Source organism: Nicotiana tomentosiformis, chromosome 10 (genome assembly GCF_000390325.3).
Source record: "Nicotiana tomentosiformis chromosome 10, ASM39032v3, whole genome shotgun sequence".
Classification (NCBI taxonomy): Eukaryota; Viridiplantae; Streptophyta; class Magnoliopsida; order Solanales; family Solanaceae; genus Nicotiana; species Nicotiana tomentosiformis.
In genome coordinates this window covers 56613748-56634197 of record NC_090821.1, presented here as the reverse complement: position 1 = coordinate 56634197, position 20450 = coordinate 56613748, and the positions used below count along the sequence as shown (strand labels likewise).

The 20450-nt window shown below is 39.4% G+C and overlaps 1 protein-coding gene across 1 annotated transcript; it reads left to right on the top strand.

Annotated features, from left to right (window-relative positions):
- The first annotated feature begins 475 nt into the window (after window positions 1-475).
- On the top strand, window positions 476-2951 carry LOC104094476 (small ribosomal subunit protein uS4y-like). The gene is made up of 3 exons (XM_009600414.4): window positions 476-627; window positions 1129-1510; window positions 2559-2951. Exons 1-3 carry the CDS (start codon window positions 600-602, stop codon window positions 2740-2742), a joined length of 594 nt encoding a protein of 197 aa, XP_009598709.1. The 5' UTR covers window positions 476-599; the 3' UTR covers window positions 2743-2951.
- The last annotated feature ends 17499 nt before the right edge of the window (window positions 2952-20450 follow it).

Sequence of the window (20450 nt, the reverse complement as noted above, 5' to 3'; positions counted from 1 at the left end):
CACGCGCTTTACGCGTACCGTAAGACTAGTATATAACTATATATAATAAAGATAGCACCAATATCAGCCCGTTTTTGCTAAATAAGTGAACAATTGAACAACATATGCATATTTAGTTCATGGGGGCTAAACTTGTAAACAATTTAACAAGATAAATAGAATGGAGATATATCAAGTTTAGGTCGTCACGACTAAACTTATTCTTTCCCCAAAGGTAGATAGAATGAAGATATTACATGTCTGAAATAGTTCAGAAGTGGGTAGTCGTCCAAATATTTTCAAAAACTGGTTACAAGATAAATAGCTGTGTCCAAATAGGGTACCCCGTGAACATTTTACCCTTAAACGAGACTATTTGTACAAATCTCCAAGTAATTTCTCATTTGGGCCAATGCTTTCATCCGCTACACACACAATTGGGCCGACAATTTTAAATCCAAACTAGAACCCATTTAAGTTGGGCTCTGAGGGACAATTTATAAGGCAACCGAAGAACTTCATTAAATCAAACCCTAGTGTCTCTCTAACCCTATCAGTTTCTTCTTTCACTTTCAGCAGGTACGTAGCCGATCTGAAGACGGCGCCGTCGACCGGTAAACATGGTACACGTCGCATTTTACCGCAACTGTAAGTTTCCTTAATCTCATTGTACATTTCCTATTATTAAGTTCTGTATTTGTCAAAAGCTCTTTTAGTTTTCTAGAAATTTGTATATCAATGATAAATGGGAGAAGATTTAGTGTTAGAAACCCCTAGTTTGAGTTAAAATATAAATTAATGAGTATTGGAATAAATCAGCTCCAAATGGAGCTGAGTGGATCAAACTTATGTTAGGGTTTGAGTAGTCATTACTGTAACTTCATGGTAATGCTGAGATTAGTTTGAATATAAGCAAAGCTAAAGTCTGTTCTGATAGTATTATGGCCTGATCTCAGTTGATTAACCTGCGACTGTATTAATATCTTTTGTATTATATGTTCCATCTTTTTAAAATTTTAAGCCTATTTGATGACAATGTCGGATAGGCTAGTGGGAAGAAACATCCATGTTGGGGGTTTAAGTCGCCAAGGGAAAAGTTTGGTAGCTCCTCTTTGCCTATGTTGATTTGCGACTTTGGTGTGTAATCAGATGGGAAGACCTTTAAGAAACCTCGACGTCCCTTTGAGAAGGAGAGATTGGATGCAGAGTTGAAGCTCGTTGGAGAGTATGGACTGAGGTGCAAGAGGGAGCTGTGGAGAGTCCAGTATGCTTTGAGCCGTATCAGGAATGCTGCAAGAATGCTTCTGACCCTTGATGAGAAAGATCCACGTCGTATTTTTGAAGGTGAAGCACTCTTGAGGAGGATGAACAGGTATGGTTTGTTGGATGAGAGCCAGAACAAACTCGATTATGTCTTGTCACTCACTGTTGAGAACTTCCTTGAGCGTCGTCTGCAAACCCTTGTTTTCAAGACTGGCATGGCTAAGTCGATCCACCATGCTAGAGTACTCATTAGGCAAAGGCATATCAGGTAAAAATAGCTTGTCTCTTTTAGTCACAAATTTCAAATAAGTAAGCTGTTCTTTTGCCCTGACTTTTGAGGTGTTTGCTAGAATTGCATGTTTTTCAGTTTAAATTTTGTTGAAAGACGTTTAGCACTTGTGTCTGATTTAGAATTACTACTTTGGCAGAAGTGCTTAGTAGATAGTTTGTCCTCCTTGTATTCTTGGCTTTTGTAAAGTATTTTTAGAAGCCCTATGGGTTGGTCAGGCTCATGCAATGCTGATGTCAATGAGGAATCCCTTCTAAAAAAATAAAATAAAGAGAAGTCTCATATTCTCACTGATATTTCTCAATAATAGAATAGGAATTTCCAGTCAAAATTGCAGAACAAGAATACTTGTTAGCAAGTAATTCTGTGATCTTCTGTCAATAGACAAAGTTGAGCAATATTAACACAGTGAGCTCTTTGTACTGCTAGTTTTCCAATATTGAATCTTGGTTGAACATTAAACTGTGTTTGCAAACTAGGATGTCATTTTGGTAAGGATTTGTTTAATCTTTTCACTTTGCTTTATAGGTCCTATTTAATCGTTTCATTTATAATCTTCATAGATGTGTTTTAGAGCTCTAAATTGCTAGGTTTCTATGAGCCAAATGTTTATTTGGACATTTCACTTGTTATAAGACCTCCATAGTTCGCAGAAAGATGGTAGAGGTGTATTTTATTGAATTGTTGGCTAAGCGTGGTGATAGATTAAAGGATCTTTGGAAGCTTGGGGGTAGCCCATATTTTTCTTAGCAGCACATATCAGATTCACACTTGGCAACGATCATTCTTTGGGGTGTCCCCCCCCCCCAAACTCCCTTTCCCTACCAATCTCCCAAAACCCCATGGACTCATTGATGTGCACACAAGTAAACAAAAAACTCCCTTTCCCTACCAATCTCCCAAAACCCCATGGACTCATAGTTTGTATATTTGACTAATTAGTTGTGCATTATGTGAACTATTTGTTTTTTGTTTACTTGTGTGCACATCAATGAAGTTAACCAGACTAACATTAACTGCATTGCAGAGTTGGAAGGCAAGTGGTGAATGTTCCTTCGTTTATGGTCAGAGTGGACTCTCAGAAGCACATTGACTTCTCCCTAACCAGTCCTTTTGGTAGCGGACGCCCTGGAAGAGTGAAGAGAAAGAACCAAAAGGCTGCTGCCAAGAAGGCTTCAGGTGGTGATGGTGACGAGGAGGATGAAGAATAAGCATTTGCACTAGAACCAAAAGGAAGCCGACGGTGATGGAGCTTGTGTTCGTTTTTAGTTACCCATGTAGTGCTTCCTTACATTCCTTTCTTCGATATTGTGTACCTTCATATGTTAGAAAGTAATGTTCTTAGCAGAGATTGGGAGAATGTTTTGAAGTTTGGATTTTGCACTGATGGTTAGAGTTTTGACAATTTGTTTTTGAACCAGACGATGTGTTATTTAAGTGGTAGAAGCGAGTCCAGCAAGATATATTGCCTAGCTTCAACCCTTTTCTTTAGATAGACCATTAAATATTTTTACTGAGTTTGCATGTTATTTTACTTTGTTGTAGAAACTGTCAGATCTGGAAGTCTGGACTATCTTCTTGGTCCATCTTTTGGTTTCTGGCAAACATTCTTCAGTCACCTGATAAATCTAGTGGTTTTTGAAATATAAGTTAGCCTTGTTGTTGGAGGTAATAGAGTTATAGATGTTCATTCTTGTCTTAGTATTAAATCTTTATAATATGGACGCTAATATGAAAGGTTTATCGTTCTTTTCCCCTTTTAACGAGACAAATGCTAAATAATCTAGTGCATTGAATTATTATGAAGTTTATTGGGTTTACCCTATCTTGGTTTTCCTGGATGGAATTTTCATAAAGCACTATAATTTAGAATGTAGTAGCTATAATTTATCTAATTATCATTCGTAACTATTATTAAATTGTTATTGGTTTGTATCACTTGTATTCAAACGTGCAATTAATACAACTTGTGTCAATTGTATTCATTGCGCATAGTGTATCAACTGTATTCATTCGTGCAACGAATACAATATGTATCAATTATAACCAATGCGAAATGTAAGGGTGTATACAATGGATACAACTTGTATTGACTGTATACATGGGTGTATACAAAGTATACAACATATATCGATTGTATTTGTTCGCGCAACGAACACAACAAAGACGAAATACAGAAAAATAAAATGTTCTTGTTGAGAGTCAAACTCAAGACCTTCGCTAATTAAACAAGCGCTCTAACCAACTGAGTTACAAGAGCTTGTTGTTCTCTTGTTTCAGTTCAAAACAATTAATCTCTTATTTCATGGATTTGCTATAAGATTCAAATATAGCTATGAATGGTAAATTTGGTGAAAGTATAGGTACGAATAGTAAATACAGTGTACATGTTTGACGTATCGCGTAAGTTTCCTAGATCAACTCTTAAGGGTGGCTTGGTTACAAGGATAAGGGATATCTCCGAACAAAATGTGTGATTATTAATCTCATGTTTCTTGGGATTTAGTTTCGAAATAAGTAATTTCGAGATTAACTATACCATAATTGTGAATCAATATTCTTTTTATACCACATTCAATATAGAATAACCATTCAGGTATTGTCCGAGATAAAATAATTTAGTGACAAAAATGTCCTTCTCCAAAACGTTTTCTCCCGAAGTTCTTTAAGAAGGCAAATAAAAGATTATTCGAGTTTATCTATTGTAAAACCAAACACGCGTTTTATATTATATATCACATACATTTTTTTTTAATTCAATGAACGAAACATCTACCAAGAAAAGTATCTTAACTACTCGGAAAATTGAGAACGAAGGATGTCCTACTCAGATGGGGCATGAGGCTTGATGGTGATTGTGTTCTGTGCAAGTCCCAACATGAAACTTCTCTACACTTATTCTTTTGAGTGCATTTTTTCAAGAATTTTCTGGCAAATATATTGGGATGGCTGAAATGGCAAAACAAAAAAATATTATGCCATGTGAATCAGAGTGGAGCAAGAAGGAGGACCTCTCAAGGAACATTACTTAAAGCCTGATTTGCTTTTGTAGTGTATGACATTTGGATCGAAAGGAATACTCTAAGTATTTCAAAATAGAGATACAAAAATAGAGACAATCTGAAAAACCTCTATGTGCATTAGAGTTAGGGGTAACAGGAAGTTGTTTGAGTTTATTTGTTCTTTGTAGGAGTTGTAGATAAGGTTGTTGGTGTCATAGGATAGTCATGGGAATAGTAACCTGGTAGGTTGCCTTTGTTTTGTACAGATTATCCGTTATTAATAATATTATTTTAATTGTCAAAAAAAAATATCTTCACTAGTTAATTGCTTCACTGTTTAACTCGATATTATAATACCCACATTATAATTCTGATATAACTTTTGGGATAATTATCAATATCTCTTTCTATCGAAACGAGATTAGGAGGATGCCAGTCATCTTAGAAATCAATTGTAAAAGAAATTAAGAGTGCTTAGTGCTTGGTCCCAGATAGCAGCTCCTGCTCTTGATAAACTGCTCAGCTAGGTATGATCGCAGACAGACACGTCAGGAATAACATGCTGATGACTCCCAAAAGTTCTTATAGACGGAATCTTTTGACACCTCGATATAGGCTCCTCAAATCCTGGGGTTGAAGAAGTTCCCAAGGGTTTACAAACTAAATGACTCCTTAGAACGCAAAAATGTCAGAGATCAACTAAAGGGTAATGGCCATCTAGCAAAATGAGCTTAATGTTAAATCAGATTGCCGAATGTGTATATCTTATCCGAAAATAATTCTTGTGATTCCAAATTTAAGTTTCCAAATTGTTGATAAAGATAGTGAAGACAAGAAGAATTTTAGAACAGTTTTTTTTTACTTGGGTTGATGAGCAGCAAGAAGTGGTAGGCTCTAAGTATATAGTTTGATTCTTAAGCTATATGAGCCGGAGAATATTTTATATGTCTAAACTTCACAATTATTATATGAATTTGACCTGAGATTCCAATTTTCAGGAATGAGAATCGAATGTGAGAGAAATCAAAAAGAAAAATATTATATATGCAAGTTAATTCCGGAGACTGCACATCCATGTTCTTCACAATTAATTTGTTCGAGTATTATCAAAATCAGATTCTAAATTAAGACTGCAAAATATAAAAAAAGTTGCTGATGAATTCATTTAGCCTTTAAAATGTAAATAATAATTTTCCCATAAGATATAAAATTACAAATATCAATATACTAAGAGAGCTCATTAATAAACTGAAAAAGTTTAAATATTAAGCAGAAGTCCACTAGAGAGAGATGATGAAAGATTTTGAGGGGGGGGGAGGGGGTTGTTCGGGCTGAGGAAAATGGAAGAGGGAGGGGAGTATTTATTTATTTTAAATAAATGAAAGAGATGAATTTGGGGTTGGGATTGGGGGTTTGAGGGGATTTGGGGGGAGGGGGGGTATTTAGTTGGAGAAGACGAAGGAATACGGGAAAGGGGGTCTTTGATCGGACAATACCGAACATCAAAGGTTGCTGGGGAGGGTGTGTGTTGTGAATACAAACACATTGGCAGGTAACAAGGGATTTAGTTGGAGAAGACGAAGGAAAACGGGAAGAGGGGTCTTTGATTGGACAATACCGAACGTCAAAGGTTGCTGCGGAGGGAGGGTGTTGTGAATACAAACACATTGGCAGGTAACAGGGGATTTAGTTGGAGAAGACGAAGGAATACGAGAAGAGGGGTCTTTGATCGGACAATACCGAACGTCAAAGGTTGCTGGGGAGGGGGTGTGTTGTGAATACAAACACATTGGCAGGTAACATGGGATTTAGTTGGAGAAGACGAAGGAATACGGGAAGAGGGGTCTTTGATCGGACAATACCGAATGTCAAAGGTTGCTGGGGAGGGTGTGTGTTGTGAATACAAACACATTGGCAGGTAATAGGGGATTTAGTTGGAGAAGACGAAGGAATACAGAAAGAGGGGTCTTTGATCGGACAATACCGAACGTTAAAGGTTACTGGGGAGGGGGTGTGTTATGAATACAAACACATTGGCAGGTAACAAGGGATTTAGTTGGAGAAGACGAAGGAATACAGAAAGAGGGGTCTTTGATCGGACAATACTGAATGTCAAAGGTTGCTGCGGAGGGTGTGTATTGTGAATACAAACACATTGGCAGCTAACGGGGAGGATGCCACAAGTGACCATCACATGGATCTGCCACGTAGGAGTTCTAGAATAGTAATTTTTCCTGTTAAAATTAGGGATTACGTTTGGAAAGGAGGGGCACGTAAGTAAAATGAAAGAGTTTGTTAGAAAGATAAAAAGCAACAATAATGCGACATTGCGAGGCAGGCAAAAATGTTATGAGTGGTTTCTCATTTTCTCATATCCTTTCTTCTGTTTCCTCATCCCCTTCTTCTACCTATCTTAGCTACTTTTCTTTATGCACTTTCATTTGTAATTCATCAATTTGACTGTTACAAGTTGTTGTCCAAATTATAATTGCCCTCTAGTTAATTAATATCAATTGTGAGTTTGGTTACTATTTCATTGAGTAATAGTTGTCATCACATAATGATTATTGCAATGGATTTTGTCACTTGTCTTCCAAGTTCAAAGGGGAAGTCTACAATCATGACAATAATTGATCGTTTATCCAAATATGGGCACTTTATTCCATTGCCATCTACATTCTCTACTTAGCTGGTTGCAGAAGCTTTTGTCGTTGGCGTAATTCGGCTTCATGGTCCACCAAGAACTATTGTAACTGATAGAGACCCCAGGTTCTTGCACTCTTTCTCGCAAGAACTTAATCGCTTACAGGGATCTACTTTGGCTATAAGTACTGCCTATCATCGCCAATCGGATGGGTAGTCTAAAGCTCTAAATAAATGTGTAGAGTAGTACCTCCGCTGCTATGTTGATGATGTACCTTCATAATGGTTAGCTATGCTTATGTGGGCCAAATTTTGGTACAACACTGCCTTCCAAACATCAGAGGCTTCGGTGGAGTTTGGGGACAGGGAGCAGCCACTCTTCGTCACAAGCCAGCTTCGGTGGAGTTTGGTAGATTTTGCGGAGAGAATCCAGAGGCTTGGTTATTTCAAGCGGAGCGCTACTTTGATCATTATGAAATTGCGGATGATGAGAAGCTTACTATTGCATCATCTTACCTCGACGACGATGCCTTAGAATGGTATTGATGGTTGTACCGGAATAAGCAATTAGCGGGTTGGGAGCACTTTGCAGAGAAGGTACAGATTCGTTTCCTACCTAAGGGGCTCGAATCTGCTGAAGGACGATTTGCCAAGCTTCAGCAAGTCACCACTGTGTCGGAGTTATAGCACCACTTTAAAAAGATAGCAAACGAGACTACTGACATCTCTGATCGGCTCTTGTTACGTCTTTTTGTTTCTAGGCTGCGTAATGATATTAAGAGTTTTGCTTTAGCCCATCGGCCCACTAGATTTGAGGATGTTGTAAATTTAGCCCATATTCATGAGCAACGTATCCTAGCTGAAAAAGGACCAACTCGACCTGCATCTTCCAATAGAACACTGCCTCTTTTACCCAACCCTAACACAGCCCCAAATAATATTTCCTCCACCTCCATCGGCCCTTCCAATTCACCACCGCAAACCCGCAAACCCCTTGACCGTTTATCCCATGCTGAGCTCCAAAGTCGACGAGAGCGAGGTCTTTATTATTACTGTGAGCAAAAATATCCAGCAGGTCACAAGTGTAAATCGCCTCCTCAACTATTGTTCCTTACTAATAAGCAGATATGGTTTTATTTATGTCGGAACCCTTCATCTCCGATAAAGTATTGACCGATGAACTGCAATGTTTAGAGATACAAGAGCAATCTAATATCTCGTATCATGCTCTAACTGGCGGTCATTCCCCATCTACACTTCTATTCACTGGGCATATTAATGGCTCCTCTGTTCAGTTCTTAGTGGATGGGGGGAGTACCCATAATTTCGTCCAGCCGTGAGCCGCAAAGTACTTATAACTGTCTGTTGAGACAATTTCCAATGTCGCGGTTATAGTGGGCAGCGACCATAGACTTAGGTGTGAAGGAGTGGCAAGGCAGATCACCCTTTTAATTCAAGGGAGCACGGTGGTAGAAGATTTATGTATTACCATTCGAGGGTTCTGATATGGTATTAGGGGTATCATGGCTCGCCAAATTAGGCCTCGTACTCACTAATTACGCCACCAGGGAATTTGAGTTCAATTGGAATGGGTGTCGAGTGAAGTTGCAAGGAGAACCCTCTATTGATATTCAATCGATACAGCTACATAGCTTGCGGGGGATGGCTGCCACCGATGCTATTTCTTCATTCTTTCGTCTGGAAATGCTTTGTGGGGAGGTAGCATCCGTGGAGGAACCTGCGGCAGAGGTGGTTGTTATAATTCTGCATTGCTGTAATAAACAATTAAACTTTCTGAAAAAATAAAACAGAAAGTTAGTAATAATTTTTTAACAAAATAGATTCTGAAAAAAAAAATAGTATAGGAATAAATCGAGCCCACTGAATACACAGTGTGTCCTTAAGGAAATTATTTCCCTTAAGTACTCGAGGTGCTGGAATATATTCTCCCAGGATAGAATGATTTAACTCACCGGAGTGTTGGTACCAAAACATCGGTGAACAGCGAGCCACTCGAAGGCTGTAAAACACACTGGAATTTTTGTGCAGAAGAAGAAGAAGAAGAAGATCAGAAAATTTCGTCAGGAAAGATTATGGGATTCAAACTCTATTTATAGAGTTGCTGGCATTGTTTCTGAAAAGGTTTGCAACCTTTCAGAAACAGCCATGGCTGTTGGAACAGGGTTGTTTGAAATATTGCGGGAAAATGTATTTAAAATAATTCGGGAAAGAAAACGAGCCTGACCGAACTGAGTCGCGGGTCATGGGTTATTCCGGATTAAATTTTTCGTTAATTATTTAATTAATTAATTAAATAATTAAAAGGAATTTTGTCCAAAAAGATTAATCAATCAATCTTTGACCAAATCCGAAGTCGAAGCCGAGCCGAGCGAGCGACGACGACGACGGCGCGAGGCTTGCCTTCTTCTTAACTCTTTAAGAACTAGAAGAAGAGCAATTATATATATACCCATCAAAAGCCTTTTCTTTCTCCGATATGGGACAATGTCCCTTTGCCAAGGAAAACTCAAATATTTTATTTTTTCTCCATTTCTCATTCACCCTCTTTAAGCTACACAAGCTTAAAATCTCAACAATCCCCCACATGAATGGGGAATGGCTAAAAAATAAAGGAATGCATGGACGCGTGTGTGTTTTACATGCAAGAATTAATTGCATCTGGATAAGTAGGTTTCCCTTTGAACTTTCTGTAGTGAACTTATATCGGATATACTCGGTCAATCAATAGATTTGATATCTTTGAACCGTCGAGCTTTGTTGTATACCTAGACAACATAAGTCATACAATCAATCCTTAACCATCTATGGTTCTCACGGTTGTGTTCGTTTCAGCCATGAACACCGCTTGGTTTCATGAGTGCTTAGAGAATGGGCCTTTACTTTCATTCCCCTTGAAGCGGCTTACACTTCACACTCACATAGGTGATTTCTAAACGTGTAATCCTATAGACATACTATCTGGTCATATCCTGCCAGACTTAGCAAATCATTAAAAAAAACCTTTAAGCTTTGTTGACTCATCAAAAAGCCTTAATGCTTTACCTCGATTTCTGAACATTGTCTTCATCACGAGAATGGGTTGAGTTATTTGACAATGCTGAACCGTCATTCATAACTTTGTTTGATCTCTTTGAACCTAGCTCGTGGGATCTCCAGTCTGCTAGGTAGAGTTACCGTCATGATGACTTGTCCTAGACCTTAACCCCATTCCCTTTGATGATCTTTCAACTGCCTCTCTAGATAGGCCTTTTATAAGTGGATCTGACACGTTATCTCTTGACTTTATGTAGTCAATTGTGATAACACCACTAGAGAGTAGTTGTCTAACGGTATTGTGCCTCCATCGTATATGACGAGATTTTCCGTTAGACATAACGCTCCCTGCCCTGCCTATTACCGCTTGACTATCACAATGTATACAAATAGGTGCCAAAGGTTTTTGCTAAAATGGAATATCTTCCAAGAAATTCTGGAGCCATTCAGCTTCTTCACCGGCCTTATCTAAAGCTATGAATTCAGATTCCATTGTAGAACGGGCGATGCACGTTTGTTTGGATGATTTCCAAGACACTGCTCCACCCCCAATTGTGAAAACATATCCACTCGTGGATTTAACTTCAGATGATCCAGTGATCCAATTTGCATCACTATATCCCTCGATCACGGAGGGATATTTGTTATAATGCAAAGCGTAATTTTGGGTATGTTTGAGATACCCCAAAACTCGTTTCATTGCCATCCAATGTATGTGATTGGGATTACTTGTAAACCAACTCAGTTTACTAATAGCACATGATATATGTGGTCGTGTACAATTCATGATATACATCAAACTTTCCAATACTCTTGCATAATCCAGTTGTGAGTCACTTTCACCTTCATTCTTTTGAAGTGCATAACTCACATCAATTGGAGTCTTGGCAATTTTGAAATCCAAATACTTGAACTTGTCAAGTACCTTTTCAATGTAGTGAGACTGTGATAATGCTAGACCTTGTGGAGTCTTGTGAATTCTGATTCCTAAGATCACATCAACAACTTCTAAATCTTTCTTATCGAATTTGCTAGCCAACATGCGCTTAGTAGCATTTATATCTGCCTTGTTTTTGCTCATTATCAACATGTCATCAACATATAAACAAACAATGACTTCATGACCTGGAGTGTTTTTAATGTAAACACATTTGTCGCACTCGTTGATTTTAAACCCACTTGCCAACATTGTTTGGTCAAATCTGGCATGCCATTGTTTGGGTGCTTGTTTAAGTCCATAAAACGACTTAACAAGTTTTCACACTTTCTTTTCTTTAACAGTTACCACAAAACCCTCAGGTTGTTCCATATAAATCTCTTCCTTTAATTCTCCATTTAAGAAAGCTGTTTTAACATCCATTTGATGGATTTCAAGACCATACACGGCCGCTAGTGCCACTAACACCCTAATAAATGTTATCCTCGTTACTGGCGAGTAAGTGTCAAAGTAATCAAGGCCTTCCTTTTGTCTATAACCTTTGACAACAAGTCTTGCCTTATATTTGTCAATAGTGCCATCAGCTTTCACTTTCCGTTTAAAGATCCATTTCGAACCTAAAGGCTTATTTCCCGGAGGAAGATCTACCAATTCCTATGTATGGTTATCCAAAATTGATTGAATCTCACTATTGACTGCCTCTTTCCAAAACGTTGAATCAGAAGATGACATAGCTGCTTTAAAAGTTTGAGGCTTATTTTCAAGCAAGAATGTCACAAAATCTGGTCCAAAGGAAGTAGATATTCTTTGACGTTTGCTACGCCTTGGATCTTTTATACTTGGAGTATTTTCCTTTGGTTCTTCCCGAGGTCGTTTAGGTCTTTCACTTAACGACTCACATTCAATTTTATACGGATAGATGCTTTCAAAGAATTCAGCATTATCTGATTCCATTACCGTATTAACGTGAATTTCGGGATTATCGGATTTATGAACCAAAAACCAACATGCTTTACTGTTTGTAGCATATCCAATGAAAACGCAATCAACTGTTTTTGGTCCGATTTTAACCCTTTTAGGTAAAGGAACTTGTACCTTTGCTAGACACCCCCACACTTTGAAATATTTCAAGTTGGGTTTTCTTCCTTTCCATTTTTCATATGGAATAGATTGCGTTTTGCTGTGGGGTACTCTGTTGAGTATTCGGTTAGCTGTAAGGATAGCTTCGCCCTACAAACTCTGCGGTAATCCGGAACTTATTAATAAAGAATTCATCATTTCCTTTAATGTCCGATTTTTCCTTTTCACAATTTCATTGGATTGAGGTGTGTAAGGTGCAGTAGTTTGATGGATAATTCCATATTCCGAACATATTTCTGCAAATGGAAATTCATATTCTCCACCCCTATCACTTCTAATCATTTTGATCTTTTTATTCAATTGATTCTCCACTTCATTCTTTTATTGCTTAAATGCTTCAATTGCTTCATCCTTACTATTAAGCAAATAAACATAACAATATTGAGTGCAGTCGTCAATAAAAGTAATAAAATACTTTTTCCCACCTCGAGATAGTGTCAACTCCATATCACAAATGTCATTATGAATTAAGTCTAAAGAATTTGAATTCCTTTTAATAGACTTATAGGGATGCTTTACAAACTTAGACTCAACACATATTTGACATTTTGATTTATTACACTTGAATTTAGGCAACACTTCTAAATTAATTAACTTTCACAAGGTTTTGTAATTGACATGTCCTAAACGAATATGCCATAAATCATTTGACTCCGATAAATAAGAAGAAGCTGCAATTTTATTCGTACTGTCAACAACCATTACATTTAGTTTGAAGAGGCCCTCTGTGAGGTAACACTTTCCAACATACATTTCATTCTTGCTTACAACAACTTTATCAGAAACAAATACACATTTGAATCCATTCTTAACAAGCAAAGAAGTAGAAACTAAATTCTTCCTAATAGTAGGAACATGAAGAAGGTTGTTGAGCATTAACACCTTGCCGGAAGTCATCTTCAGGAATATCTTCCCATAACCTTCAATCTTGGCTGTTGCAGTATTTCCCATGGAAAGCTCTTCTTCGGAACCAGCAGTAGAGTAAGTCGCAAATGCTTCCTTGACAGCACAAACATGTCGAGTGGCTCCAGAGTCAATCCAACACTCTTTCAGATTTCCAACTAGGTTGCATTCCGAAAGCATTGCACACAGATCACAATGTCATCATTCTTCTCCACTATATTGGCTTGTCCCTTCTTCTTATACTTTTTCGGGAGACGACAATCAGGGGCTTTGTGACCGGTTTTTCCACAATTGTAGCAGCTGCCCTTGAATTTCTTTTTATTCTGCTCCTTAGTCTGTCCAGAAGACCTCTTTCTCTTCTTACTTTTTGGAGTAGTCTCCTCAATGATATTAGCTCCCATGATCGTTGAATTTCCACGAGACTTCTTCTCGGCTGTTTTGTTGTCTTCCTCAATCTTGAGACGAATCACAAGATCTTCCAACTTCATTTCTTTGCGCTTGTGCTTAAGATAGTTCTTGAAATCTCTCCATGAAGGAGGCAATTTTTCAATCATTGCAGCCACTTGAAATACTTCATCCACGACCATACCTTCAGCAATAAGGTCATGAAAAATAAGTTGAAGCTCCTGAACTTAGGTTCCAACAGTTTTACTATCTATCATTTTAATGTCTAGAAACTTGACAACCACGAACTTCTTCAAGCATGCATCTTCAGTCTTGTACTTCTTCTCAAGTGCGTCCCATAATTCTTTCGAAGTATTCATCGCACTGTACACATTGTACAAGTCATCCTCTAAAGCGCTTAAGATATAGCCTTTGCAAAGAAAATCTGCCTGCTTCCACACCTCAACAATCATGAATTTCTCGTTGTCCGGCATGTCCGCAGCAGGCACTGGAGGTTTTTCACTAGTGAATTTCTGCATACCAAGTGTGGTAAGCCAGAAGAACACCCTTTGCTGTCATCCTTTGAAGTTGGCTCAGGAAAATTTCCCTGGTTTCTCTGCCGGTGGAATAGCAGTCCGGCTTGATGAGGCTATCGTTGTTGCCGCAATAGTCATAGAAGAATTTCCGTTATCAATTACCATTTCTCACTGTAAATAACAGAAGAGTTCAATTAATGGCAAAATCATAACAGTAAACAATACTGTTACTAACAAATACAGTATGTATAATAAATAAAATCGAAGTTTTTATATACTGTTTCACAGAAAAATGATGAAGTTTTTATGTTCTTCAAATCGTTTTATGAATTTCAATACTCTGATGAAGTTTTTTATATCTTCAAATCAGAATAGTAAAATTCAAAAGGAGTAGAAAACCACACAGGTTTTAATCTCCATAAACAAAATACAGAATATAATAAATTAATTTCCTTAAGAATGTTATAATTCTGTATTGCTGTAATAAATAATTAAACTTTCTGAAAAAACAAAACAGAAAGTTAGTAATACTTGTTTAACGAAATAGATTCTGAAAAAAAAACAGTATAGGAATAAATCGAGCCCACTGAATACACAGTGTGTCCTTAATAAAATTATTTCCCTCAAGTACCTGAGTTGCTGGAATATATCCTCCCAGGATAGAACGATTTAACTCACCGGAGTGTTGGTACCAAAACGCCGGTGAACAGCGAGCCACTCGAAGGCTATAAAACACATTGGAATTTTTGTGCAGAAGAAGAAGAAGAAGATCAGAAAATTTTGTCAGAAAAGATTTTGGGATTCAAACTATATTTATAGAGTTGCTGGCATTGTTTCTGAAAAGGTTTGCAACCTTTCAGAAACAGCCATGGCTGTTGGAACATGGTTGTTTGAAATATTGCGGGAAAATGTATTTAAAATAATCAGGGAAAGAAAACGGTCCTGACCGAACCGAGTCGCGGGTTATGGGTTATTACGGATTGAATTTTTCGTTCATTATTTAATTAATTGATTAATCAATCAATCAATCGATCTTTGACCAAATCCGTAGCCGAAGCCGAGCGAGCGATGACGACGATGGCGCGAGGCTTGCCTTCTTCTTAACTCTTTAAGAGCTAGAAGAAGAGCAATTATATATATACCCATCAAAAGCCTTTTCTTTCTTCGATATGTGATAATGTCCCTTTGCCAATGGAAACTCAAATATTTCATTTTTCCTCCATTTCTCATTCACCCTCTTTAAGCTACACAAGCTTAAAATCCCAACAGTGGTGTCCCTTTTGAACTCTTTTGAGGACGTTTTTCAAAAGCCAATAGGCTTACCCCCATCGCGTGCCCAAGATCATGATATACATCTCACTCCAGGTGCACAGCCGGTTAATGTTAAGCCATATAGGTACCCATATTTTCATAAGCAAATTATGGAACAACTAGTTGTTGATATGCTCAAGGAAAGTGTGATTCGCGTAAGCACTAGTCCTTTCTCTTCTCCAGTGTTGTTGGTCCATAATAAAGATGGCACATGGTGGTTTTGTGTCGACTATCGAGCATTGAATGCACTGACCATCCGTGATCGTTTTCCAATCCCTACCATAGATGAATTATTTGATGAGTTATTTGGGGCACAAGTTTTCTCCAAACTGGACCTGCTTTTTGGGTATCACCAAATAAGAGTTAAGCCTGACGATGTGGCTAAGACCACATTTTGCACTCATGAAGGTCATTACGAGTTCCTCGTCATGCCCTTTGGACTTACTAATGCCCCCTCTACATTCTAGGCGATAATGAATGACATTTTCAGACCATATTTACGATGCTTTGCCTTAGTATTTTTCAATGATATATTGGTCTATAGTCCAAATTGGAAGGCACATCTCGAGCATTTGGAACTTGTTCTGTCCTTGCTTAGAAAGCATCAGTTAGTCCAAAAGATTTGTGTGCCTATTTGGTTAGCCGTCGATAGATTATTTGGGGCCTATCATTTCTACTCAAGGGTTGTCTGTGGATCCTACCAAGATTGCTACAATTCAACAATGGCCTCCCCTCGCTCGATAAAAGATGTTCGTAGTTGTTTACTCGAAAAATCGGGAAATGTTGAATTTAGGTGTGGTTCTAAGGATACGTGAATTCCTTATGATACAAAAATGACAATACCAGTATCTTGCTGTAAAATGGGAATAATCAATAGGAAGGCTCAATGAGCAACATGAACTCTTAATGTATCTTGGGGAGGATGAGTCTATTGCAATCTATGTCCCTTTTTATAATAGAGGGTCACTACTTTATCTATAACAACATAATAAAATAATGCATATAGTGGAGGACCCATGATGGTTTGTCTTTTCCTTGATTCCTGCCAAGATTCTCTCCCTCGGTGCGGTTATAATGGCTTTTGTCGGCGAGCTCGGTACTGGCTCGGGCTTGGTGTTAGGTCGAACCCCTGGTCTTGGTTCGAGCCCGTTCTTCCTTGGGGTATCGATATTCGGGGCCTGTGCCGGTCGGAGTTGCTTCATCATTTGATTCGGATACGGCCTCGATAATGATACCGAGTTTTGTCGTCGATCGGTCTTATAGCTCGAAACTCGACGCTCTTACTTCGGAATTTGTCCGAGCTGGTTATGTGGATACCTTTTGATCGAGACGTCATCGTTTCGTTCAGTATTTATGACCGAGAATCGGTTTTGACCATACACAGATAGTCCCCTCGTTTCTCGGAAAGGATGTAGCGAGAAACGATATGATTTCTCTACGGCTCGATTAAATATATGTCGACATCTCTATTGACCTCGATCATGACGTATGTGATAACTGTCCCATCAGTTTGGTTTTATCGAGGCTTTTAATGCCTGTCAGATGGTGGTCGGCCACCGCTAATACCGAATCGTCATGCGTTAGCCTATAAATAGTCTTTCTATACAACTTATACCACTTTTGCGCCTTCTCTTCTTTCAATTTCTCTCATTTATTTTCTCTATTTCGCTACTTCAGGGCCGCTCATGCCAGGGTTTTTGGCGTTGTCCATCTTTTCACCTTCCTTCGCATTCTTTTCTCTCATATCAATGGCAAAAACTTCCAAAATTGTACCTCAGAAGGAGAAAGCTTCTTCTTCACGGCCGTTTGATGACAAGGCACCGGCGAAACCGTCCGTTCACGACTATGTTCCTGGCCCGTGTATTTTGAAGACCGATTTTAGGGTGGAGAATCTTTCGTCCATTCCGGGTCGATGTGAGCACGTATCGATGTATGCGTGCTCTATAACAGAGGATCATCTCGGGGCCGTTAGGAAAGACTGCAACTGGGGTTCCGAGGTTGTGTTGCAAATTCCATCCTCCGATGAGAGCGTCACTACTTATGTGGAGGGGTTTTTAAGTGTTTATACTTATCCCTTCATATTGGGACCCGTCGACCCGGTGATTATTGATTTCTGCAAAAGATATCAGGTCACTCTTGGCTAAATTCATCCTTCTTTATGGCATATAGTGATCTTGTTACGCTTCTTCTCTATCAAAGCCGGGGGGTTGGATTTTTCTCTGAACCACCTCATACAACTGTACCGGCCTCAGATTTTTCGAGGACTAATTAGACTTAATCGTCGAGCATCGAAGGCTTTGATGTCGAGCATCGATGAAGACAAGGATTGAGGTTGGATAGGTCGATATATTCGAGTGAGGACCCGTGATATTATTCCGGAGGAGAAGATGTCATTCCCTGAAGAATGGAATTTTGATCGTAAGTGATTCTCGTTTACCTTTCATGTCTTTTTTCAGATTTTTTCTGATGTCTTTTCCCGATGTTCAGCTACCCCATGGATACCGCAAGCAGTGCCTGACCTCGAGGACTGGGTTCGGAATTTAGCCTCGAGCTCCTCTTATGCTGAACGCGCTTGGCGTGATTTGGCAAAAGGCAGATGGGAGGCCAAGAATCACGGTGAGGTTTGCTTCCTGTTTTCTTCAAAGTGTCCTTCACTTTATTTTTTTACCGATTTTCTTTCATGCAGGCGTAACCAAGGATGCCGTTCTGAGGCCTTCGAGCGGTGAAGAAGGAAACAAGTCCCTGGTTCTCAAACAGGGGAAAGATAAGAAGCGAAGAGCTTCCTCTCGGTCAGAGGACCCGAAGCCCAAAACTCGAAGGGTGAGAAGAAAAGCAATCGCCCTTTCGATGGACTCAGTCCAACGACTGAGAGAAGAAGGAGAAGAAGATAGCTCTTCGTCTTTGGTGATTCGATCTACGGAGACCATCGAGGTTGCTAGAGCTCCCGAGCCGATGACGGTTGTGCCTGTCGGGGTTGGTTCCGAAGACCTGAGTTTCGACCGGAGTGCTCCGAGTGATTTGTTCGGGGCTATGACAATAGGTCATTCGCCTTCTCTTCCGTCTTTTTCTGAGGAGGCGTTGAAGGAAGCTCGAGAGTTGAAGACTACTGATATCAGCGCTGGCTCTGGTGTAGGGGATCCTTTTAGGGATTGTTTTACTGGGGTCGACGATGGTTCCAATATCGGTGATGCTTCTCTCTTATTAGAGGAGGCTCAGTATTTCATTACTCAGGTAATGATTTTTCCATACTTGGTTTCTCTGTTCTTTTCCATACTTGACTCTTGTTTCTTACTATGCAGGCTATTAATAGGTTTTGAGTCGATCTTAGCCAGTGTGAGGCCGAGTTATGGAAGGTCTCAGGTGAGAGAGATGCCCTGCGGCTTCTTTGCAGCCAAAAGGATGAGGCTATAATGATCTCCAAGCGGATTTGGCTAAGGTCCGTGAAGAAGGGGTCGAGCTTGATAAGCAGGTGAGCCTCGTTCTGTTAAAGTATGGGTCTAACTCAACCGTGGAAGTTAACCCTTCGTTGTCTCAGTTGCAGCAAAAGATCGAAAAGATTGGGTTACTTCGAGAAGAAGTCGACCAAATCCAAGCTGAATGCAATCGGTGGAAGGAGAACCTCGACCGCCTGGCAGCGAAAAAAGAAACCATCTTGACGAAATTATTATCGACCAACGTTCAACTTCGAAGTGTCAAGCAAAAGGGGCCAGTCCAAGCAAAGAAGATCGAGGAGCTTGAAACACGACTTGCTGAGGCTAAAGCGGAAGTTGAGTCGTCGAAAGTTTTAGCGGAAAACTCCATTGCTGTATATCGGGCTGATGCTGAGGCTGCTCAAATGGAGGCCCGAGAAGCGGTGAAGACCGTCGATACTCGAGCTCATTGGGTTGCCGAACTTGCCAAGTGTAGGTCTCGGAGGGAGGCCCTCGAGGAGATACACGCTCGAGGTTTCGACCTTACCAAAGAGATAAAAAAGGCAAAAGAGCTCGAAGCGAAAGCTGAAGCCTTGGCTTCTGATGACGACGACGATGATGGTAGTAAAAGCGGATCCGAGGATGGGGAAGAGCTCGACCAGAAAGCTTAGTTTCTAATTCTTCGTGTCTGTAAATTAGTCACATAGGCAATTTTTGTATATATGTGTATGACGAGGTCGACTTGTTTTTGTTTTGTGAAGGCTTTTAATCGAATGTTGATCTTGTAGTCTCTCTGATCGATCAGACTTGTAGCCCCTGGGTTTGCTCGTTGAGTCGATGAATCAAACTTTGAAGGAACATAATCTGTAGGTGATTTGTAAAAGTATCTTATTACCCATTGAGTGAATGTTTTGAAATATTGTAGCCCATGAGTGAGTGCTTGCTTGAACTCGGAATAACAGGAATAACAGTAGCCCGTAGGCTTAATAGTCGAGTGATTCGAACTTGAAGTAGTGTAGGTAGCCCGTAGGCTTAATGGTCGAGTGAGTGCTTGCTCGAACTCGAAAATAAAAATAGACCATAGGCTTAGTCGAGTGAATGATTCGAACTCGAAATAAAAATAGGCAGTAGGCTTAGTCGAGTGAATGATTCGAACTCGAAGTGTAAATAGCCCGTAGGCTTAATGGTCGCGTGAGTGCTTGCTCGAACTCGAAATAAAAATAGCCCGTAGGCTTAGTATTAATACAATAAATCTCAAGTCATTGCACATGTGTTTATGTTTGGGCCAATCTATATGAGCATGGTTCATTTTGACCATTTGGCTCTTACAATTTTTCCTGTTGGAACCCTATTGTTGTGAGATGACTTTCTTGCATCTGAATTCGATGTATTTGAGGGCCCTGATCCCCCCTCCCCCCCGGTATTCGAGGTCGATGGAAAGAGGCCTCGGATATTATTAAAAATACAACACGATCGATGGTTGGCTCATTAAAAACCTTGCCAAAAAACCCATTTGGGAGAAAACCGGTCTAAGGGAAAAAGAGTGCAACGCGTGCTTTTAAGCGAAAGATCTTCTTCAGCTCTTGTTCGTACTTCTGC